Source organism: Eucalyptus grandis, chromosome 7 (genome assembly GCF_016545825.1).
Source record: "Eucalyptus grandis isolate ANBG69807.140 chromosome 7, ASM1654582v1, whole genome shotgun sequence".
NCBI classification, from domain to species: domain Eukaryota; kingdom Viridiplantae; phylum Streptophyta; class Magnoliopsida; order Myrtales; family Myrtaceae; genus Eucalyptus; species Eucalyptus grandis.
This window is the reverse complement of record NC_052618.1, coordinates 40,192,205-40,216,278: the sequence shown is the minus strand read 5'-3', so window position 1 is coordinate 40,216,278 and position 24,074 is coordinate 40,192,205. Positions and strand designations below refer to the sequence as shown.

The following is a 24,074-nucleotide window of genomic DNA, read 5'->3' as shown; positions in this document are numbered from 1 at the left end:
CCTCATCTAGCCAGTCGTTGGCCATGATTGAGGTCAATGACTAGCAAGAGGGAGAAGAAGATAAAGGAAAAGAAGAATTCCAAATCTATTTTCAAGAACAAATTTGTTGTTGGGAACAAATAAATTACCAAGCAAATTTCTATGTATTTTTTTTTTTGTTCTAGGAAACAAAAAATAGAATTAGATACTCTTGGACCTGTTACCAAACATGCCCTTAAAAGGAACAAAGGTCTTAACAATCAATACCCAAGAGATGTTTGGATACAGTGTATATGATTGTTTGGCAACTAGCACCATCCTTACTCTTCATACAATCTGTCCATTTTAACACTAACAATGCCTCCTAGATAAGAGACAAATTGCAAAAATCTGCGTAAGGAAAGAAAGCATCACATCGGAGAGGACACAGAGACCAGACGAGTGAGTAATGGTGAACTCAGACGACAAGAGAGGCCTGATCCTCTACTTGCCAATACCCGCCCCCTGACCACTTCTACTTTGAATCATCGAAAAATCAGAGCATGGACAAAGGAGATAATTAATCTCACAGATGAGAGATAAGGTATTGCACAAGGAGGCCGATAGTATATTTGGGTAATCCATGAGGTAATTCAAGGCAATAAAGGAGCTTGCATATGTCATATGTCACAACAGATTTCGCCCCGTAACAAAGCTCCAAGTCGGCACCAGATTCACGTATGACAGAGCACATTTGACCAAGAATTGCCCAGCATCAATCATCTTTCAATCTCTTGAGGAGCTTTGAAACCCAGCCTCGGACCCGGCGCTTCAAAGTGTAGCCCAAAAAAACGCCAGCAACAAGGGAAATCGCGCACAGCTTCGAACAAGTCCACAAAGATACCACCCCTCTGCAGTAAGACATACAACGAGAAAAAATATGCGATCACAAACTTATTCCCATCATCCCATCTGGCAAAAAGACTAGACTTGGATGAATTACCAAAGAATCGGTTCATAGATGTTTGACAACTACTCCTAGAAAGAGTATCAACATAGCTCGACATTTAGCAGGTGCAGTTGACATCAGGAAAGACAAAGTCATATTTGAACAAAGGGTAAAGCCACTAAAGCCACGGGATATAAGCAAACGCTTGTTAATACCCCAGAACTTCAAAAGCCAAAGAATCACAACGACGTGCAATACCCCAAAAAGTTAAAAATTGCTTCTTTCGAAAAGACTGAATTAGCAAAAACAATGACTGAATCGGGCATTATGCAAACAAGTCATTAAAAAAAGCAAACTTTGACTGAAAAGCACAGTTCCCCAACTATCTCGCAATTGCTAGACCGGACTAGCCAGAACCAAAGCCTACATTGGCCACGATTGAGCAAGCAAGTCGAGCTGAATCACGAAATCGCACCCTCAAACAATAATCTCTCCCCCACCAACCGATCCTCTCTTCCCCCGCATTGCAACTCCTCACACCCTCAAATTCAATCACCCAGAACCCCAAAATCTCGATGCTCCCGCAGACGAACCGACACCAAGCCGAGCCCTTTGCGCCAAACATCGAACCCCCACTAGCCCTACTCCGTCGCCCCAAACCAAGCTTCCCCACTCCGAAATGCATCGAAACCGACAGACCGACCGCGAGGCGGAAAAAGGGGCATGAATTTTACCGAGGGTTCCTGGTGAACAGGATGGGAGGATGCTCCGCAGCCGACAGGGCGACCCCGACTCCGGGAGCCCTCCCTTCGCCGCCGAAATGCGTGCTCCCGGACGGCGGCGCCGGCGGACGCGAGGTGCTCAGCTTGACGTCCTTGACGAGGTCGCGCACGGCCTTCTGTATGCTCTCCATGTCGCTGGAGTCGCTCGATGAATTCGATCGAGCTCCCAAACGGTCGGGGGAATCTGCGAGCGACCAGGGGGGTTTAGGGTTTTGGGCTGTCGAATTTAGTAGGATGAAATGCCAAAAATGCCCTGGGTGTTCCGTGGATCATCATGCTGGCTGGGGGTAGATTCGTCCTTAAGTTCCCGATTGAAGTCGTCGTATGATTCTCTATCGAGATTCAATTTAGGGTTTACGTTCCCTCTATTTTGGGGCTTGAGCATGATTCCGAAATAGAATGGGGAACTTGAGAATTGATCGATTCCCATCGATCCAATTCCAAGTTATTCAGAGTAGGCGTTAGGTTCTAAAAATTTGGAGAATCTGTTCAAATGGATAAAATCTCGGTTTGGGATGGAATGGGGAATCTCGAAACCTCGAACTTATAACAATTTTTTCTATTTTTCTTGTTTTATGTTTTCATGCGATTTTGCAACATTTCATAATATCTAATGATGAGTGTGTAATTTGAAAATCACTAATCTGAGCTTTCATTTCGATTATATCCATAAATAAAACTTTTAATTTGTTGATATTTCATAATCTTCGTTGAGATTAGTGGATTGTGACAAATGATAGTTATTAGAGGTGATGGTTAACTGTAATCATTCAATTAAGTGTATAAGCGGAACTCGAGAAGATCGGGTTTCTAGATATCCAAGTTCTTAAGATTATGGAACTTATTTCGATGCATAGATTGTAGGTTCAAGATGGAACTTGGATGGAACCTATGATGGAGCCGCTCACCCCTACTAGTCGTGCCATAAATGGAAAGTTCGGGATGGAATCGCCCTTGCTCGAGAGTTTTGGAAATGAACATCTGGCCCTCGCGGGCTTGTCGGGCGGCCGCATTTTTATCGTTCATGATCGGGGGCTAAATTCGAACACACGGCAACTCATTTTTAGGGTAATCTAGAAAAGTCCTACTCCGAATAGTCTCTTGAAAAAAGAGGCGTCGCGTCGAATCGAGAAGTAATTTAGCTCTTGCCTATCATGTCGAAATTAGCCATTGTGTTATTTTTGTGTTTCTTTCCTTCATTCTTTCTACCATGAGGGACTTGTGACTACAGAGTAACTTTCTTTTCTTTCGTACCGTGAGCAACAAAGAAGGGACTTCGCAGTTTTATGCTACGTCCTGGATCGATGTCGTGTATAATTGCTTCCAAGCAATGAGTATAGCGACCGGTGTCGTCTATATCCTCAGCAACACCGTTTGCCAGAACCCGCAATACGGCACTGCGTCCGGACGACACGAGTAACAGGAAGATCGCCGCTCGCCTTTTGTATCGGAATCTTTGTACTGTTTTCACTCCATCGTGATTGTTTCCAGTGGATCAATAGGAATTCTGATGAGAGTAATAATCCGGCCGGCAAATTTCCGGCCGGCTTATTCAGTTCCCTGAGTTCATCAAATTGCTTTACTGAACCAAATGAATAATGTGATGCAGAGACACTTGCAAAGAATACAAATGTGCAGAGCTTCATGCAGTGCCACGGCTAACAAAACTATTTCTTCAAAGAATTGCTTAAAACTTCTCTTGCACATAAATCAGTAACCCCAACCAAGGTGGAGGAAAGACAGAGAAAGAGAGGCAGGACAGTTCTGCTGGTATACTTAGCTTGACTTCCCCTTCCCTTGAAGATCATAACTGTTCTTTCCAGCTCTTTCAATTCTTGACACATTCTGGGGTCGAACCGCCTTTTAGTATGCTCTATACGTTTGGGAGACTGATGAGAGAGGAACAAGAAAACGTGAAGACGAATTGCCTTCACAATCCATAGCACAAAAACAAAATTTCGCTATTTCTGCTAAAACAGATTATCTTTGGCCCCTAAGATTTCTCTAGCTGATCAAGATAGATTGTTGTACCGTGGCTTCCGTGTTTTTTAGAATGAAGGATTGATCATCTACTTCCTTGGCTCAAGGGAATTGGAAAGTGGACGCGCCAGCCTCGGCCGTACCTCCCTGCGGCGGGTCGATGGCGATCCACAGCAACGATATGGTGATCGCTATGAGGCCGGACCAGACGAACACGATCGTCGGCGTCTTACCTCTCCTGCCCATCAGGCCCTTGGCGAAAGGATACAAGTGAGCCAACACCCAGAAGCTGAAGAAAGCTCCTCCGATGAACTTGCTCCATTGAGGGACTGTGCTGTATATCGTCCTGGAGAACGCGAAGGCGATGGCTATGATGTTGACCATCGCGATGACGATTGGCGGGATCATCAGAGAAGACCACTTCACCAGATAAAGATCCGCGTAGATGTCTTCGTCCTCATCTGCTGCAGATTTGGATGTCAGAGTGAAGGAGATCTCAATCCCTGCTACGACTTTCAGCAGGCCTTGGACCACGGCGTACAAGTGGGCACTTGTGCCGGAGATAAGCCAGAACTGTTCATTCCTCCACCACTCTTCGAGCGCAACGCCGGACCATTTCACCTCTAGGATGGCAAGGCCCATCAGGCACAGCGTAATGATGAGCAAGTAGATCAGGAATGTCACGTTTAAAGTCTGCACGATGAAGCTCCCTGAGAAAAGGGATAGAGCGGGGAGGAAGCAGTAGACGATTAAGAATATAGACGTGAACGGATAGACGCCGACGTTGATATACGATAGGCGTTGCAGGAACTTGAGCTTTCGTGAGGCTAAAAGAGCATTGTTCTGCGAGAAGAAAATCTCCACCGAGCCCGTGGCCCACCTGAGCACCTGATGGAGTCGATCGGTTAGGTTGATTGGAGCCGATCCACGGAACGCATCACGCTTAGTGACGCAGTAGATTGAGCGCCATCCGCGATTGTGCATGCGATATCCCGTCACGACGTCCTCAGTGACTGACCCGTAAATCCAGCCGACCCGATCACCCCATTCCGTTTTGTCTTCATACCTGTTGTTCATAGCAAAACCATTTCAGTTACAAGTCCTAATACTACGCGAGCAGTAACATTACATTGAATTTGAGCTGAAATTTTCAGCTAAAACTTTTTGCTAAGGGTTTGAACTCATTTTGAGAACAATTGGGTACACGAGTATAAGCTGAGTACATACCAGCAAGATATGACCGACACGGCTTCAGCGACGGTGGCAGCATCGAGCGGATCACGTGGGATGCGGAGAGCTCCAGGAGGCCTTCCGAACGCCACCGAAGGATGATCGGCTAGTGGGCGTGCTTGGAACTCAGAAACTGGGATAGACTCTGCCAGTATCGTAGAATTTCCAAACCGCTTGGGCAGTAAATTTACATCCAGGTCGGGGTCGAAGTCGGTGGCGTTTAGGGCTTGGGTCTCGGAGTCGGTCCTAGTTTGCACTTTCTTTGCATGTGGAGGATCAAACCCATATAAAGCGAACCGCCGGAACATACAGCCCGTGCCGACATAGAATGGCCCCTGATATGACACAAACATTGTGACGAACTAAATGAGCTGCAGAAATCATCTTATTTCCTGGAACGAAATATTAAGGGGTGTGATGATATACCTGCACGCCATCCAGGGCACGCATGTTGCTGTCGAAAAACACGGTGTTACGATTCGCATATCTATCAGAAGGATCGATGCCTTCGAATCTCTGAGGGAACTGAATGTAGCAGATGTCTTCGCCGCCTTTATCCATCATGAAGCACATTCCTTCGCGAATAGCTTTGCAATTGTAGATGTAGTGATCGCAATCGAGATTGAGAATAAACGGGCCATTGGATAATACCGCCGATGCTCGTACCAGGGCATTCATGGCCCCCGCTTTCTTGTTGTGATCGTAGCCTGGACGTTTCTCTCGCGATACGTAAACGAACATGGGGAGTCGGGTGTCTACATCTGTGAAGTCGATGAGCTTATCCTCTGCATTCCCGATCAGTGGATCGGGGCTGGGTGGCTTCAACATCACCTGCAAAGAACACAAGTTTGTTGGCTCAATAATGGGAGAACGTAAATTACGGTATGGCATCCGATCGCTGAACACGAAAAAGAAGATGTGATCGACAATATACCTGAAGAATTCCTGCATGATCGCCTTTGGAATGTTCTGGTGCTGGGTTGGTCCATGTGCCGGGCCAGTGAGTTCCATCGGCCATCCATGTCGCTTTCTGGACCTTGATCGGCTCCAGCGGATCGCCCCCGCTCTCTCTCATGTGCTTCAGCATCCTCATCTCCTCCCTCGCGTGGAACGCGTCTGATCTCCTCCTGATAGATTCGGGAAGTGCATTGATCCTCACCTTAAATTCGTCGTACTCCCTCTTCATCTTCCTCCTGTCTTTGACGAAATCCGTTCGGCTCTTGTTCTTGGTGGGGTCGGACTTTATACTGAAGTAGCTCTCGGGATTCCGAGGCTCGATGTTGTGCTTCCGGCAGAAAGGGATCCACAAGTCGGCAAAGCTTGCAGCCTCAGCCATTGCCTCGAATGTAAGAAGGGCACCTCCGTCGTCGGAAATATAGCAGGCTATCTTTTCCACTGGGTAGTCAGCGGCTAGGATAGAGAGGACCGTGTTGGCAGTAACAAGCGGAGGCTCTTTTTCGGGGTCCGCTGTAGAGACAAAAAAGTCGACGCCGGGAAGATCAGAGCGGCCTGTGGGATTGGACGGCGAAGGCAGGTCAAACTTGTCATGGAGGGCCTGAAGGTCCGTGGAGCGGTTGATTGGGCAAAGCTTAGGAATCTGATCGAGGATCCAGGAAAACGCAAACCAGATCTCGCACACGATTGACATGAGCCACAACCAGACCGCATCCTCGTTTGGGTGCGTTACTCGCCAGTGCAGGAAGAAGCCGAGCACCACGAATCGGAGCAAGATCAGCAACCTGGTCATATAGGTCACAGTTATCTGATAATGAACTGTGATCATTGAACAACATGTGCAAACGGCGACTGTGACAATCGCGATGATTAGATCTCTAACCTGTAGGGGCTGATGATGCCATTAGGTACGGGCAATCTCCGGCTGAGGGGCTTCCACGGCTTGTCCATTGAGTCCAGCACACCTGAGTGCATCCGCTCCTCCCCGTCGTCCCCGTACATGTCGTCCTCAGGCCAGAACGCACTGCCGTAGCCGTAAGTGCCTTTAGTTTCGAACAGCCACCGGTTGTGGTCAAACTCGCCAGTTTGGTTCCTCTTCATCATGGTCATGTTGTTCGCGTCCCTCTTGTCCGGAGGCGGCAACTGCAGCGCCCCGCTTGAGAAATCCTGCACGTCGTCGTCATAATCTGCTGATTTGTATTGCTCCTTGCACCCGGGACACAAACCGGTGTCCTTCTGAGCATCCATATAGCAGTCTCTACAGATTTTGAACCTGAACATCAAAGCTCGAGTTTTTCAGCCCAAGCAAAAGAAGAAACCACACATATTCCATGATATAATCCAGAAACTGACTCATTTCATAGAATCGGACCTTCCAATGAGCCTTCCATTTCAAATTATCAAATTGATCTTCCTTAAATACAAGTTGGAATTCCAAAGATCAATCTTGCCACAATTTGCTCTAGTTCATAACATCCTATATTTTGTATAATTATTGACACTAAAGCCTCAAGCAAACATATGATTGAGAGATTCTAGGTCGAAAGGGATGACAGCACACCTGCATTCGCATGGTGTGACGTCGACGCCACGCTCATCCTTCATGATCTTGCCATCACAAGCCGGCATGGAGCAAGCGGAGCCCTTGGCCCCGGCCATCTGGGGATGGCTCACCTCAGATTCAATCACCTTGTCCATCAGGTGCGCGCGGGTCACGCTGTTGAAGCCCCCTGTGAACAGGGAGTTCGAGACGTACTGCTCCTCAGCCTTCACGGCCACAGACGAGTCCATCGGCTGGTTATCCGGGTCGGCGGGATGTGCACGGTGTAGTTCATGTAGTCCCCTGACAGCTCCCGGACATGTCGAGGTCCTCCCTGGACAAGCTGACGTACCTCCCGCTCGAGGTCCGCCTAGCAAACTTCACGGTCTGCCCGGTCGAACTCCGGCTGCCGCCCTGGGAATTGCCCGAACCGGGGGTCCTCATTGCCTTCTTGGACGGTTGGCTCGAAAGAGACGCCATTTCTCAACGCCCTCAAGCGAAACCACCAAATTCTTTTCTACTCTCCTGATCCTTCCCTAGGATTGTATTCTACGGTTCTCTACCACATAAATCTGCATCAGAAACTCACCTTCAGATCATTGAGCAACACACAGAGGACTCATCATCATGGCCGAGTTTCATGAATCGGGGACACGGGGAAGATCAAGGATACTCCGTGTATGAGGAACTTGCAAATGAAGAGCGGATTCCATGGCCATTTTCCTTTTGGGAACTTAAATGCGGAGGAAGGACTGGAACAATGATGATTGAACGTGAAAATGGGTCGCACGTAAACAAAACAGAGACAGAAAGAAGATAGAAAATTGACAAAGAAGAATGGCGATGGAGGGTGGTGGGTGGTGGGATTCGATGCAATATGGCCCGGAGACTGAGTCAGAGGATGTCTGTTTATGGGGTGTCTGTTCCAACGGTTTTGTAGGAGAGTGCTGCGGGGGATTACCTCTGCAGGAAGGCGATGTGCTTCTCACGACGAGAATCTATACATTTCTTTTTGAGCCATTTCGGTTGTTCGTGTCGATTTTCTTTTGTTGGACAGAGTTTGTTTTATGTTCTATTCATTATGTCCATTGTTTATTGAACAGTTACAATCTGGTTACTAAAAACACATGGGCTCTCGTGACCTTCTGACAAGAAAACTCGACCCGGCCCGAACGTTTGGTGCATAAGTTTTTCGGCGGGCAGGCTTGGACAAATGTTCCTAGGCCCGACCGGTCCGTCCGACGATCACCTCTGGAGTATAAGTTTAAGCCTTAAGCACCCAAGCACAGATGGAGTAGGAAATTTAGTGTTAGGCTCAGAGATGTCCGACAGAAATGGACTCTTCACTAATTGTTGCTGAAAATGGGCATGATAAAGAACATAGATATATGTAGTCAGGCTTTTGTAGAAGCGAAATTGGGTTCCGATTGTCGCGACCTTCCCGAATTTTTTGAAGGTGAATTAACTAAAGAAGGCTAATGGATTACTAAGTTCGAAGACTTGGCACGGACCCTCCCAAGTCTTACCAATCGCGACTTGATGTTAAGAAATTAATCTATTCAAACATGTAATTATACTCAATTTGGAGCTGCCACTAATCAATTAGGGCTGGTTAGAAACTCAAGTAAAGTATGGGAGAATATTTTACTATTGCGAACCAAAGATTCAAAAGGTCCGGGGACATGGTTACGCTAAATTAGTCTAACGCCCTTTCGGTACATTTTATTTTAATTTTAAAAATATTTTGCGGGCAATGTTGATTAATATTAACCTAAGCTACTAACATGCAAATGGTGGTCATGCGGGTACATAATCAATAAAATAACATTCAATAAAAATGCTAATAAAAATGCATGCCCTAAACATGATTTCTAAAATGACAAGACACCTAATTTTTCTTTTTCTCTTTTTTTTAAATGTTAATTATATGCAATTTTAATCTAAATTTAATATGCATGGATTTATTTTAATGACATGCGAGATGCAATTCATATGGTATAACTTAAACTTATCACTATATATATACAATCTAATTTATATAATCCTAAATATGCATGTGCTACGTGATATGGGATGAATGACATGATATTTCTACATGTATGCTATTTTATGATTTTTTTTATGATGATTCATTTTTTAATGCATATATGCAACCTATGCTAAAAAAATGATGATATGAGATTGATTATGAATTAACCTATTAACTAACCAAAAGAAAAAAAAGAAAAAAAAAAACTAACCAAGGAAATGATCTTTTTTTTAAAATTTTTTTTAATGACATAATGTTTTTTATTGAAAAGAAAGTAACTTAATAGTGCAATGATCATGTTTTAGCATTTTCTTTTTTATTAAAAAAATAATTAAACTATAACTCATATGGCATGCATAACATTTTTTGTTCCTCTTCTTGTTTTACTAAATGAAAATTGACTTAATCTAAAATATCTAGGTATGTTGCTTTAATATGAAATATGTATGGACCTAAGTACCTAAGTTCTAGATATGACAATATTTACTAATAAACAAATTCTAATTAAACCTATTATGCAAATTAATTAATATGTACCTAATATTTTTGGATTCTTTTTATTGAAATTCGGAATTAAAACTAATTAGACTAACTAAAGTGAATGATATTCTAATTTATTTTAGGAATCAATTTAACTTAAACTATATCTTATCTTAAAAACTATATAAAGAAATCAAGACATGCCAACATTATTTGAAATTAGTCCTAACAAAAATCACCCATCTAAAAGTGTAATCTAAAAATTATAATCCTATAAATGCAATTCTAATTTACTGGCCCTAAAAATATAGTCCTAATTTACTAAACCTAAAAGCTCTAATACAATATTTAGATTTTTATGTATTTTCTCATTTTTTATTTTTATTTTTAGTCTTTCCAAACAAGTAATTATTTTAAAAGAATGAAGATAAGAATTAAAATAATCGAAAAAATAATCATTTGTCTCACGAATTAAATTAACAATTATTTTAACTCTATAATAATTTAATGATTGAAATATTATCAAAATTCCTAAAATTAAAGTAATTAAAAAATGACCCGGCGTCTTACGGGTCAAATTAATGATTACCTTAATTTGAGATAAAACCCCTAATGTCTACAAGGTCTACAAATTATTGACATACAATACTACAATTCAAATAATTAAACTAAAAGAATGCTATCAAATAAAATAAACAGAAAAATAACATAAAAATAAAGACAGTAAAATAAACTAAACTACAAAAAGGTAAAAGTAAATATAAAAAAAAAAAAACTACCTAAGGAGGATAAGGGTGCGCATGAGAACATTTCTTGGGTCGGGAACAATTTCTTTTCGAAATAGTTCTTTTCTATTTCTATTATGGGAACAATTTCTATGTAAAAAAAACCGTTTGATAACTACACATCTAGAAATAGAAAAAGAATAGAAATGCGTTTGGTAAAAAACGAGTTTCTTTGTTATATTTATTTGTTTTTTTTTTATTTTTGCCGTGACCGCCGGGCCGCGCGGGGCCGCCGCCGCCGCCTGCACCCCCCCGGCCCGGCCGCCGGTGCAGCTGCCGCCGCCGATGCCGCCGCCACCTCCCGCGCTGCCGCCTCCGGCGGCCGGCGTCCAGCCCGGCGGCGACGGGCGATGGCGGGCCGTGGCGGCAGCTCGGCGGCGGTCGGCTGGCGACGGTCGGCAGCGGGGCGTGCGGCGGCGGCGGCGTCCCGCGGCAGCCGGCGACGACGGCGGCGCGTCCGGCGGCGTCAGCGACGACCGGCGGCGCGTCAGCGGGGCGTCAGCGGCGTCAGCGGCGACCGGCGGCGGCGTCAGGCGGCGACCGCGGCGTCCGCGGCGACAGCGGCGACGGCAGCGTCAGCAGCGACCCGGCGGCGACCGGCGACAGCGGCGCGACAGCGGCGGCGGCGTCAGGCGGCAACGGCGGCGCAGCGTCGGCGGCGGCGTCCGGGCGGCGGCGTCTCGGCGTCGAGCGGCAACCGGCGAGCGTCAGCGGCGACGACCGGCGGCGGCGGCGCGGCAGGCGTGGCGTCGGCGGCGACCGGCGGCGGCGGGGGCGGCGATCGTCAGCGGGCAGCGGCTCCGGCGGCGACCCGGCGGCGTCCGGTGGCGACCGGCGGAGGCGGCCGGCGGCGGCGGGGCAACGGTCGGCCTCCGGCGACCGGCGCGGGGTGGGGCAACGGCTCGGCCGGCGGTGGCGTCGGTCGGCCTCCGGCGGCGGGCGGCGGGCCCGATCGCGGCGGCGGTCGATCGGCCTCCGGCGGCGGGCGGTCGGGCGGCGGCGGGTGGCGGCGAGGCGGTCAACGCGGTCAATGGCGATCAACAAGAGAAGAATAAAAGAAAAAAAAATTAACTTATTTCTTAAACTTGTTCCGGGGAATAAGAAGCAACTTTTTTTACTTCTCATTTCTATTCCAAAACCATTCCGGCTAACATTTTGTTCAAGGAACAAAAAAATTAACTTGCCGTTATCATGCGGGTTTCTATTCTTTTTTGGTTCTGGGGAAGAGAAGAATAGAAATTCTTGGGCTGGGGAAGTTTGTCATGCAGACCCTAAGCCAACGTCAACGAGGAAGCATATCGCAGGCAGAGGCGGTGTGGAAGCACGGCGTCGGCGAGGAAGGTCCTGGTGGCCGGAGCAGGGGCTGTCTGTCGGAGGTCCGGCGAGATTCGGCCGTAATCACACCTACAAGAAAAAAGAAGGCAAAGCGGTGGCTGTTCGGGCTGCGGCGGCGAAGAAATGAGCGGCAAAGAACTCAGCAGCCAGGAGGTCACTCGGGCGTGCGAGCAGCGGGGCGAGACGCGCGGCAGCGGATGCAGAGGAGTCACGGCAAGCTTCGGGGAAGACCAACAAAACGACGGTGAAGGCGTGCGGTGCTTGGGCAGTTGCAAGTCGCCGGTGCGGGGCGTCGGGTGAAAGTTTGCTGCGGGCGGGAGCGGCGCGGCTTTAGCAAGCGTCGGCAAGGGGCTGGGTGGATCACGAACAGAGCAGTGGTCGTTAGGGAAACTCGGAGCCGGCACAATGCGGACGTTGGGCAAATCTGCTCGGGTCCCGGTCTCGGTAGAGGGAAGCAGCGGATCGGCAGCAAGAGCAAACGTCGGGTCGTCGCGGGTCGGTCGCGAGTGTCGCATGGTGCGGTGGTGGGCTGCTACGGCGTTGACGCTCGTGGGTCGGGCAGAAACGAAGCCGAGGCGTTGCTGGTGCTCGGGCGCAAGGCTGGCGGAGCACGGCGAGGACAGGGAAGCGCGGACGGATGCCAATGGAGCTGTGAGCGAGGCAGACGGCGGGCGTAGCGCTAGCTAGGGCGCGGTGGTGCAGTCGCGGCGGTGCAGGTGGCGCAGGTGCGGTGGGCAACAGCGAGCACCGGCCGCCGGAGAAGACGGACCGTAGCCCCCCTCCCCTTTTTTTTTTTTTCTTTTTTTTTTTCTCCTCTCTCCCGTCACTCTCACGTCTCCCGTCTTTGTCTCTCTCTCGCTTTGTTTCTTCTCTGCCGTCCCCGTTGCTTTGTTGTACTTAAAGTAAAAGCCCAAAAAAAGCTTTAGCTGACTTTTCCTTTTCGAAACCTCTCTTCCTTTCCTCTCTTTTCACTTTTTCTCCTTTTTTTTCTTCCCCACGAAAGATGAAGAGAAGCCCCTTATTTATAAAGTGAAAACTCGAATTCGTTTCGTAGGTGGAGATTTTCGCTCAACCTCTCAACAACAAAGTGGCTCCAAAATCCCATGGTTGAGTTTTTGAATTCAATTCTTTTTTTTAAAAAATTCCCTCTAATCAAAGATTATCTTATATTTCTAAAAATTAAATTTAAATAGGTGTCAACAGCTGCTCCTCTTTGAAGGGAAGCTCGTAGAGGTTTCCTTCAAAGATAAATGATACCTGAATTTTAACCATGCAAAATGGATATGCAATATGCAAATGTCAATGACTTTTTTTTTTAAAATATAAATGATGACTTGGTCAAGAACATATATTTCTATGTGTCCATGCTTAATGAAATGCAAATGCAAAGAAAACACGTACCGACATACTTATCTGGAGATTTAAAAAAGTATTATTAGGTGTGAAATGATTCCTATGAGACCTGACAAACATCTGGAAATCTCTTCAGATAATTGAAAGGCTCAAAGTCTTTAGAGATCTGGAACTCTCATTAGATTCCAAGCACTTGGAATAACCTATCTTCAAGAAGGATAGAGTAGTTCTAGGCAGTCGGTGTTACATGTCCAGGACTCGTACCATTCTACGGTTGCCTAAAATAGTAACATAACTTTACAAAGAGACTGCTTTCCCAGGACCCGTACCATTCTACGGTTGCCCAGTATGACAGTGTTTGGTTGTGTCTAGGACCCGTACCATTCTACGGTTGCCTAAACGGGGATTTACCTTCCAAGACCCGTACCATTCTACGGTCGCATGAATAGGGAAATATGTTTTGTCTAGGACCCGTACCATTCTACGGTTGCCTAAACAAGGAATAGGTGTTGTCGAGGACCCGTACCATTCTACGGTCGCTTGAACTGAGGTAATTGCTTGGCTAGGACCCGAACCATTCTTCGGTCGCCCAGCATTGCAATCTAGGGAAAAATCTTTGGGGACAACTCCATCGAGTGTCAGTGTACTCAAAAGGGAAAATACCTGTACAATGACAAGTATTTAAGGTATAGATAGAGATATACTTACCTGGTAACATCTTTGTTCCTAGAGGAAATGTCTTCTGCAAAACATGGTCATAGGAAAAACAATATGCATTTGTGATCACAAACATGCATTAATTTAAGGGAGGTTCATGCACCATGATTTATATCAAGTCTGCATCACCTAATTTCCATTGGGAAAGATTTCACAAAAATGTCCAATCTGAACACATGAGTGTCATGGATGTGCCAAATGGGGGACCTCTTGGTCTAAAAGGACTTTTAGTCATCCTCATTAAAATGAGCTGTTTTATCCCGACTTTTGATACAGGATTTTTGTCAATCACTCAATCTTTCCATCATCATGCCAAACAAGGGTTCGAGCAATCTCGCAAGTGGTACGAATTTTACCAATCCGAGAGATCTTTAATAGGGACTGCAATGCTGGCTTGGTCAATGGCTTAGCAAAGGAGACTCTTTGAGTCGAGGCTATTAAAAAATGAATTATATTTCACAATCATCTTGGGATTTACAAGCCAAGAAACATGAGAAATGAAGCAGAAATTATCTTACTCGCACTTCTTCAAGCGATGCTTCCAAACATATGAACTTTTACGTTAATTTAAGTGCCATAATCTGAAGAGACTTTGTAAGGGACGTAACGTAGGTTGGGTTCATGGGTTGAGAAATGAAATGATCATTTGGCTCAAAAAGTGTTTAGGGGGTCAAAGTTGGTGATCATTTTGACATTTCTAATAATTTTCCTCCCCATCGTCGAAGATTTTCTTCACATCATAACTCCACTGATTGCAACATCACAACATTTGAGTTTTTTTTAGTACCGCCTTGTTGGGGATACAACTCACTACAACAAGTGTTTGATTTTTCTCTTTTTGGGCATTGGCCTTGCTTTTACTAGGTACACTGCTTTTTCATACCCCTCATTCTCATTCATCTTTTTTCACTTCTTTTCATGGGCATTGGCCTTACTTTTACCAGGCACACCGCTTTTTTCATGCCCATTAGTTCTATTTCAATTTTTGCACACAGTACATGAGTTAAGGAATTACACTTTGGATGACACTCGAACATACAAGGGTCTTCATCTTTCTTTTGCCTTGCCCCAATGTGGGGGATGATCACTAACTGGGTTTAACGTGAAATGAAATTGCAGGCTCAAGTGGGCTATGCAAAGGATATAAGTGTTTAGGATAGAGAAAGAATTGCTCTTCGTCGTCTTAAGGCGCTTTAAATTATCATACAAGTTACATTGCGAAAGCAATACTCGAAAATTGATGTAAGTGTGAGTAAGAAAATTCCTGTCATTCATTTCAAATCTTGTCCCAGTATGGGACGATTCTTGACAGGGATAATTTAAAAAGCTTTTCATGTGTGTGGGCTCAAAGGGCTGAACAATGGATATACCTGTAGTGTTTCGGGTGGTAGAAAAAACTGCCTCTCATCACCTTGGTTGACGTATCCTTTGCGAGATCACCCTTTTCCTTGTAGGCATGGAATTTTCCCACACAACTCACTAGGGATTAGTGTATGAAACAATGTATGGAATAAGGCTTGCCTTTCGTCATTCCAAAGTATCCCATTTGACACATTCAATTTATCTCACATAATTTATCAAGGAAAACATGCAATATTTGCAACAAGTTTGAATTTGCAATTCAATGAGGCAATTTATTTATCATAAAATGTTTGCAATTCAAAACATGACATGTCAAATTTTATCATGGGTAATATTTCTTGACAGCATTTGAATTAACTGGAGTGGAAAACACACGACCATCCATTTCAGCCAAGATCAAAGCACCGCCATGAAGTACCTTCTTTACCATATATGGGCCACTGTAGTTTGGAGCAAACTTCCCCTTAGGATCTAGAAAAATTGGCAACTGCTTCCTTAAAACAAGATCATTTACCTCGAAATGTCTCGGCCGCACCTTTCGGTTGAAAGATTTGGCTATTCTCTGTTGATATGTTTGGCCATGGCAGAGAGCCTTCAATCTTTTTCTCATCGATCAAGTTTAACTGTTCAAGTCTTTGTTGCGACCATTCTGCCTAAGATAATTCCACTTGGGATAATACTCTCAGGGAAGGAATCTCCACTTCCACAGGCAAGACTGCCTCCATGCCGTATACCAAAGCAAAAGGAGTTGCCCCAGTAGAAGTACGAATCGATGTCCAATACGCCATAAGTGCGAAGGGTAATCTGTCATGCCAATCTCGATAATTCTCGGCTGTCTTAGCCAAGATCTTCTTAATATTCTTATTGGCCGCTTCAACATCCCCATTCATTTGAGGGCGATAAGGGGACGAATTCAAATGCTTGATCTTGAACTCGCTGAACAACTCATCAACAAGCTTGTTGTTCAAATTTGTCCCGTTGTCAGTGATAATCGTTTCAGGGACACCATAGCGAGCGATTATGTCACGTTTGATGAATTTCGCAATATTGTGAGCAGTGACACTTGCAAATGACATAGCTTCTATCCATTTGGAAAAAAATAATCTATCGCCACCAAAATAAAACGATGTCCATTTGAAGCCTTAGGATTTATCGGGCGATCACATCAATCCCCCACATTGAGAAAGGCCATGGCTCAGAAAATTGGTGCAGCTCTATTGGAGGAACATTTATCTTGTCACCATGAATTTGGCAACGATGGCAACTCCGAACATGCTGAATACAGTCATCTTCTTACGTGAGCCAATAATAGCCTAATCTCATTATCTTCTTAGCCATCATGTGTCCATTCATATGGGGGCCACATACTCCTTCGTGAACCTCCCGCATAATTTGAGTGGCTTCAGCTGCACCCACACACACCGCAACAAGACTAAATCATAAGATCTCTTGTACAAATTTTCACCATTGATAAAGAACTTTGAGGCCATCTTCATAATGTACTTCCTATCGGCTGGAGTGCTTCCCTCGGGGAATTCCTATTTTTGGATGTAGTTCATGATATCGTAATACCATAGTTTTCCGTCAGACTCTTCTGTCACTACCATACAATAAACCGGTCTTGGCAGAACCTCTATTTTCAATGGCTCAACTTCTAATCCGTTAGTGACTTGCAACATAGATGATAAAGTTGCGAGTGCATCTGCAAATTGATTGTGAAACCTCGATAAGTATTCGAATGAAACTTCATCGAATTCATTGATCAAATCTTCTAGGTACTTGTGATATAAGAGCAATTTAGCATCCTTAGTCTTCCATTCACCTACGGTCTGCAGTATGATCAACGCGGAATCCCCGAACACTTTTAATTTGGCTACACCCATCTCGATTGCAGCTTGAAACCCGAGGATGCAAGCTTCATACTCAGCTATATTATTAGTGCATGGGAATATCAATTTCTCAGCTACTGGGTGATGTTGTTCGTCTGGGGATATCAGAATTGCCCCAATGCCAGAACCGGACAAGTTGACAGCTCCATCAAAAAACATTGTCCATGAATCTTCATTTACACTCAAGATACGGTCATCCAGGGAACGATCATCATTATTTGAGACTTCTGGATTCTCAGCCAATAAATCAGCAATCACTCGACCCTTAACCGACTTCTATGGCATATATTGCACGTCAAATTTTGAGATCAAAATTGCCACTTAGCCAACTTACCCACCAAGGCTGGTCGATCAAGTAGGTACTTGATAGGATCATTCTCAGTTATGAGGAATGTCTGATAATGCAATGTGTACTGTCTCAATCTATGCAACACCCATACTAGTGCAGCACAAGTTTTTTCCACATTAGAATATTTCAGCTCTGACTTAGTAAATTTTTTACTCAGGTAATAAATGGCTCGTTCTTTTTTATCAACGAGACTTTCCTAAGCCAACATCGCACCCAATGACTCTCTATGAATGGTGAGGTAAAGAATCAAACTCTCTGAAGCTGAATGGGTTCAACAAAGATTTGAACAACTTAATATGATTGATGAAAAGAGGGTGAAAGCGTTATGCCATGGACAAAGCTATCAGAAGAGAGTAGCTAGGTCATTTAACCGCAAGGTTAGACCAAGGCATTTCGAGATCAACGATATTGTTTTGAGAAAAGTCTTACCTATCATCCCAGATCCTCGTGGGAAGTTTACCCCAAACTATGAAGGTCCATATATTGTAAAGAAAGTGCTACTGGGTGGGGGCATTAATTCTTGTACAAATGGATGATCAAGAATTGCCAAGACCTGTAAATGCTGATGCTGTTAAGAAGTATTATCCATAAATAAAGTGAAAGGCCTTTGAGCCATTTTTGGATTGAATCCGAGCCACTTTAGGATGTTTACATCATGCATTTTCATGCATACATATTGCATCTGCATGTTTGTTCATTTTGCAGGACCTCTGATGAAGATTTTACTTGTCCACAAGAGGTTCGTTTCAAGAGTGCAAAACTTTCAAAAAATTGCTCATCTTCTTTAGAATTTAGAAGTGACCATGTTCCTTAGAATGCCAAAAGAGTTAGTTTAAACTTTAGAGTCGGTTAGAACTCTAGAAGCAGGTTAGAATTCTAGAGATGAACCCATGTGCCAAGCAAAGCTGTTCCGTCCACAAATGTTGTCCAATCTTACTTCCAAAAAAAAGTCTCCCCAGTAGGGTCAAGGAAACATGTCATTTCAGACAAAATTTCATTATATTTTCATTTCCCCAGGGAGTTGAATTTAACCAAAATGTGCTTTGGAAAACCTGAAAATGATTGTTAAATATGTCAGGTGGTAGTGCCTAAAATGATGAGAGGCAACCCCTTTACCAAACACGTCCTTATACACTCCTTGAGAGAATTGAGTGAAAAGAACCATGTCTTAGGGCATAGGATTCATTCACAATGAATACATGATTTGAGATGATAAATGCATTTCATTTCTCAATCCCCAAACACTATTGATATCCCTTGCAAGCCACTTCGAGCCAAATAGGGAGCATTTCAAAATAACCCTATCAAGAACAACCCCATATTGGGGCAAAATAGGAGGTCTTGGTTGAAAATCATGGAGCAAAAGATTAAGAAAGATTTTATTGCTTTCACTTGCATTAATCTTCTTGTGCTGGCTTCAGGTGATTTCTTATCGAAACTCGAAGCATCCCGAAGTGACGAAGAGCATTCCGTTCACTACCATAAACACAATTATCCATTGCTTAGCCAATTTGAGTCTTATGCAATTCTTTCATAACCCCAGGTGATGATTATCTCCCCACACTGGGGCAAGGCACATGATTTACCAACAAAATTGAGAATATTGGTAATGTTTGTAAATGCCACTCGAGAGTCCTAGATGCTCAAAAGAGAATGAAAACTAGGGGCATGAAAAAGCAGTGTGCTGGTAAAAGCAAGGTCAATGCCCATGAAAAAAATGCAAAGAAAAGCAAGAATGTAAAAAAAGAGTGAAATCCATAATCATGCAAAAGAGCATTCATTGAAAAACAAAAGAAATATTTTGCAAGAGAAAACATGTATTGCAAGCAATATCATTAAAACAAAGAGCAAAGCTCTCATGTCTCAAGACAAATTACCCAAAGGACTCTCGAGATAGGTTAAATTTCAAGAGTCGAATTTTTGAGAAGTCGTGTGATGGTAATGATGCCAAGATAATCACTCACTTTTTAACCCTTTGATATCTGAAAGTTTTCAAGCCTTTCTAAGCCTCACTCAAACCAACACTACAACCCTTATCCGAAGTCTCTTCCGATTGGGATGGTTCGAGTTGAAATGAGAATATCACATAGGAGCTACCGCTAGAAGGAGTGGAAGCAATCTATCTTATCTTATCTTCAAGGTTCTTGACTTGTAAACCTGATGAAGATATTGATTGAATATTCATTTCTTGGCCTCAAAGTGCATACCTTTTGTGTAAGCCCATGACCAAGCCATCATTACGGTCTATTTAAAAGACCTTTTGATCAATGGATTGTATTCACTGTGAACGTTTCCAAAAACCTTAGACATAGGTTGAGTGAGATTTATCCAGTGAGATTTAAATAGTTTTCCCATATTAATGGTTGGGAACAAAAGCCCCTTTTGAGAGCTAGTGTGAAAGACCTATTCTGATTAGGATATTTCCACCTGGCATATTTGATTTAACCCTTAAATGGTTAATCAGATCCCATTTTGTTAAAATCTTCTTTGAAAGGATTTGACAATCAATGTTATTTTGCAAGATTGGTTCTCCAGCAATTTTGAAACTAATAACCGGTCGAAAAGACATTCCTTTCAGTTGAAACCCGTTTGTATACGGTGAGACTATCATACCCGGTCAAAACCCATTTGTATATGGTGAGACCTTCCTCTCAGTCGAAACCCGTTTGTATACGATGAGACTATCATACCCGGTTGAAACCCATTTGTATATGGTGAGACCTTCTTCTCAGTCGAAACCCGTTTGTATACGGTGAGACTATCATACCCGGTCAAAACCCGTTCGTATACGGTGAGACCTTCCTCTCAGTCGAAACCCGTTTGTATACGGTGAGACTATCATACCCGGTCGAAACCCATTTGTATATGGTGAGACCTTCCTCTCGCCGAAAACCCGTTTGTATATGGTGAGACTATCATACCCGGTCGAAACCCATTTGTATATGATGAGACATTCCTCTCGCCGAAACCCGTTTGTATACGGTGAGACTATCATACCCGATCGAAACCCGTTCGTATACGGTGAGACCTTCCTCTCGCCGTCGAAACCCATTTGTATATGATGAGACTATCACACCCGGTCGAAACCGTTCGTATACGGTGAGACCTTTTTCCTAGTCGAAACCCGTTTTTACACGGTGAGACCTTTCTCCCAGTCGAAACCCGTTTTTACACGGTGAGACTTTTCTCCCGGTCGAAGCCCGTTTTTACACGGTAAGACCTTTCTCCCAGTCTAAACCACTAGGTTCATGGGTCCATCCTTAAACCACTAGGTTCCAGGTCATCCTTAAACCTTATCTCTTAGGTTCCAGGTTATCTTTAAACCTTGTCTTCCAAATTTTACTTTATCCTTAAATCATTCCTTTTTCATTTAGTGATTTCATTGTTTTCATTCCATTCCACGAGAGAGAGAACAGAGATAGAGTGAATAAACCTCAACGAGAGTTTAGATACCCTCATGAGCAAAGGTAAGTATCGGGTATGTCCTAACCAACTATCTTTGATTTTATCTTTTCTATTTTCAAAGTTGAGTCGGCTAAAGATTTCGGGTATCAATTTTATCTTTAAGTGGAACCTCTTCAAACTTCCACTCAAGAGGGGCAAATGACACCCGAAATTTTATCTTTTTTTTTTTTTTTTAACGTCCATTGTTTGCAAAAATATATAAAAAAAAAAAAAAGAGCCAAAAAGAAAACAAAGAAAAGAAAACAAAAAGAAAACAAAAGAAAACAAAAGAAAACAAAAAGAAAAATGAAATGAAATGAAAAGAAATAAAAATAGAAATAAAAAGAAAACAAAAAGAAAAAAGAGAGAAAATAAAAAGAAAACAAAGAAAGAAGAAAAAAAAGAATATAAAAGGGGGTTTTCATTTTCCAATGGGGTTTCTCTGGAAAAAAATTCTCTCTCGACATCTCTCTCTCCGATTTTTCTCTCCGCACTCGGTCGAGCAAAGGGGAGAACGAAGCAATCCTTCGTCTGCGGAAGCCACGTTGATTCTTGAATCTTCTCTTTCGAAGACTTTTGTGGTGGATTTTCGCAAGGTGGGGGTTTCGCAAGTTTTTGCGGAAGGTTCCGCTCATTCTCTCTCATGGGTTTTATCTTGCTTCATGCGCATGAGCTTTGACGAAGTGGAGTGACTCCACTCATTCTCTCTCCAATTGAATGAGAAAGTAGATACGAAGAAGCGGTTCCTCATGATTTGATCAAAGGAAATTGTTCGTAATCGAGGTTTGAAGCCGAGCGAACACCGAAAGTCGTTGTTCCATCATCGGTCGAGATTTTCTCTTCAAAACAGCAAGTCGAATCTGAAGATCGGCGTTGGACAGCTCTCGTATTATAGTCGAACTTGATATTCTTCTCGTTCGACAATTCTGAAGTGAGATCGAAGAGCAGCTTCATTGTCGTTGAAGGGTGGACATCTCCAAGTTGATTCTTCGCTGGTTCAATCGAGCGAAAACGGTGGTGGTTACAAAGAAGGGGGATGACACCAGCGTTTCTCTCTTCGCCGGATCGGAGGCATTCTCTTGAAGATTTCTCGGTTTGAGGCAAGGATTGGTGACATCGGCGACGACGTCCGCGCTTAACCAATCTTCTCTCTGGATCGGGCTCACCGGATCGGTGAGCTCTCTTTCTATCCCTCTCGATCCGTTAGGGTTTCGGTTTTTGTTCTCTCTTCGATTCCGTTTGGGTCGTGGATTCTGATTTCTCCTTCTTGCTCGCTCTCTCTGGTGATCTTGCTCTTGGCTGAATCTGACGTTCTCGTCGTGGATCGCGTCCTTCCGGAGCTCGAGGTGTAGGGGTTCGGAACCGCACCGAGTTTGGAGGTCTCAACTCGGCTCCAAGGGCGTAACCGGAGTAGATTCGCTGGTGTTGAAAGAGCAATAACATAGAGTTAGCTTCAGTTTTCATTCAAGGTACGTTGAACATAAATTCATCTTCCATATCCGGATGTTCATTGGGTTGAAAAGTGACTGAGGATTCTGATTTCTGTTTATGAGAAACTTACCTACTATCGAAGTTCATTAGGTAATCCGAGCTCCTAATATTGTTGTTGTGATAGTTTGGTTGTGCTTTCCTATTTGGCTGTTGCATTTTGGACTCATGGCCGAGATGCATACTTTCTACTCGATGAAATGCTCAGCATGTTCTGATTTTGTCCACCGAAAGTGAATATGAATTACATGTTCTGTTATGTGAGGAATAGCACAAAATGATGTATGTGTACACATTGATAAGAACCTTAATTTGATGATCAATGATCACGAACTTGAGGTTGATTGAGTTTGATTTCTATTAATTTGCAATTTCGTGTGTTCGTGATAGACTTTCTGTTTTGGCTTGAATGAAGTGATAAATGAGGCTAGTGGCGACTCCTGTATATTTTTTTAGGTTGTTAAATACCTAGATCATAGAAATAAATCTGCTGTCACGCGGAGTATGAGCTTGGGAGAGCTCGCGATCTTGAGATCAAGTACCCCTAAACCCGACCTTTCCCCTCCTTGGACATTTCGAGGGGCGGCGAGATCGGGTCACGACAACCTTGTAATGAAAGGTTCCTCATGGGGTGATAAATGCGGTTTTCTCCTTATCTACCTCTTTCATCCTTATTTGATTGTATCCAGAAAAACCATCCACAAATGAGAATAGCTCAAATCCGGCAGTACTGTCAACAAGGACATCTATGTGAGGTAGCAGGAAGTCATCTTTTGGGCTAGCCTTATTCAAGTCCCGATAATCGACACAAACTCGAACTCGACCATCCTTCTTCATCACCGGCACGATGTTTGCTACCCATTCAGGGTATTGCGAGACTTCAATGAATCCGACTTTTAGAAGCTTCATTACCTCTTCCTCTATCTTCTTCGAGAGCTCAGGCTTAGTTCTTCGCAGCCTTTGCTTCTTAGGAGGCATCTCCGGGTTAGTAGGCAAACAATGCTCCACGATTAACGGGTCTAACCCAGGCATGTCGGCATAGGTCAATGCGAAGATGTCCTTATATTCCTTCAGTAACTAAACTAGGCGCTTAGCCTCGTCTTTAGGGAGATTCGCCCCTATTTTCACCTCCTTGGCTTCTTCAGTGTCACTTAAATTAATAGTGACGGTCTGCTCGGATGTGAGAGTCTTGGCTTTTTCATGTTGTTCTCAGCTTTGCTGCACCTCAATGGAATCTTCAATGGAATCCTCGATCGACTCTCCAGGATCATCATTATCAGCACTTGTTGCATTGGATTGGACCATTTCCACACTTTTGCATGTTATATGATCGTCCCTGAAACATGAAATAGAAGGATCGAAAGACAAACAAGGTCAATCATATTTTATTTTTGTGATGATTTTTTTTAAAACTCTTTTTGCAAAAACATGTTTCAAAACATTTTGACAT

General features: G+C 43.9%; 3 protein-coding genes across 3 annotated transcripts; all 3 read right to left on the bottom strand.

The window, feature by feature from the left end:
- Positions 1–522: 522 nt before the first annotated feature.
- LOC120295537 lies at positions 523–1,885 on the bottom strand. Its single transcript, XM_039316757.1, has 2 exons — positions 1,642–1,885; positions 523–869 (listed from the first exon to the last, which is right to left on the bottom strand). Exons 1-2 carry the CDS (start codon positions 1,818–1,820, stop codon positions 734–736), a joined length of 315 nt encoding a protein of 104 aa, XP_039172691.1. The 5' UTR covers positions 1,821–1,885; the 3' UTR covers positions 523–733.
- A 1,414-nt stretch (positions 1,886–3,299) lies between these two features.
- LOC104415930 (cellulose synthase-like protein D4) lies at positions 3,300–8,076 on the bottom strand. Its single transcript, XM_010027357.3, is given in 8 exon segments — positions 3,300–4,735; positions 4,897–5,234; positions 5,326–5,730; positions 5,834–6,638; positions 6,737–7,126; positions 7,415–7,661; positions 7,664–7,712; positions 7,715–8,076. Coding segments are annotated over 8 exon segments (3,357 nt in total). The 5' UTR covers positions 7,874–8,076; the 3' UTR covers positions 3,300–3,771.
- An 8,727-nt stretch (positions 8,077–16,803) lies between these two features.
- LOC120296134 lies at positions 16,804–23,656 on the bottom strand. The gene is made up of 3 exons (XM_039317801.1): positions 23,537–23,656; positions 17,086–17,619; positions 16,804–16,860 (listed from the first exon to the last, which is right to left on the bottom strand). The coding sequence occupies exons 1-3, from the start codon at positions 23,654–23,656 to the stop codon at positions 16,804–16,806; spliced, it is 711 nt and encodes a 236-aa protein (XP_039173735.1).
- Between the last annotated feature and the right edge of the window lie 418 nt (positions 23,657–24,074).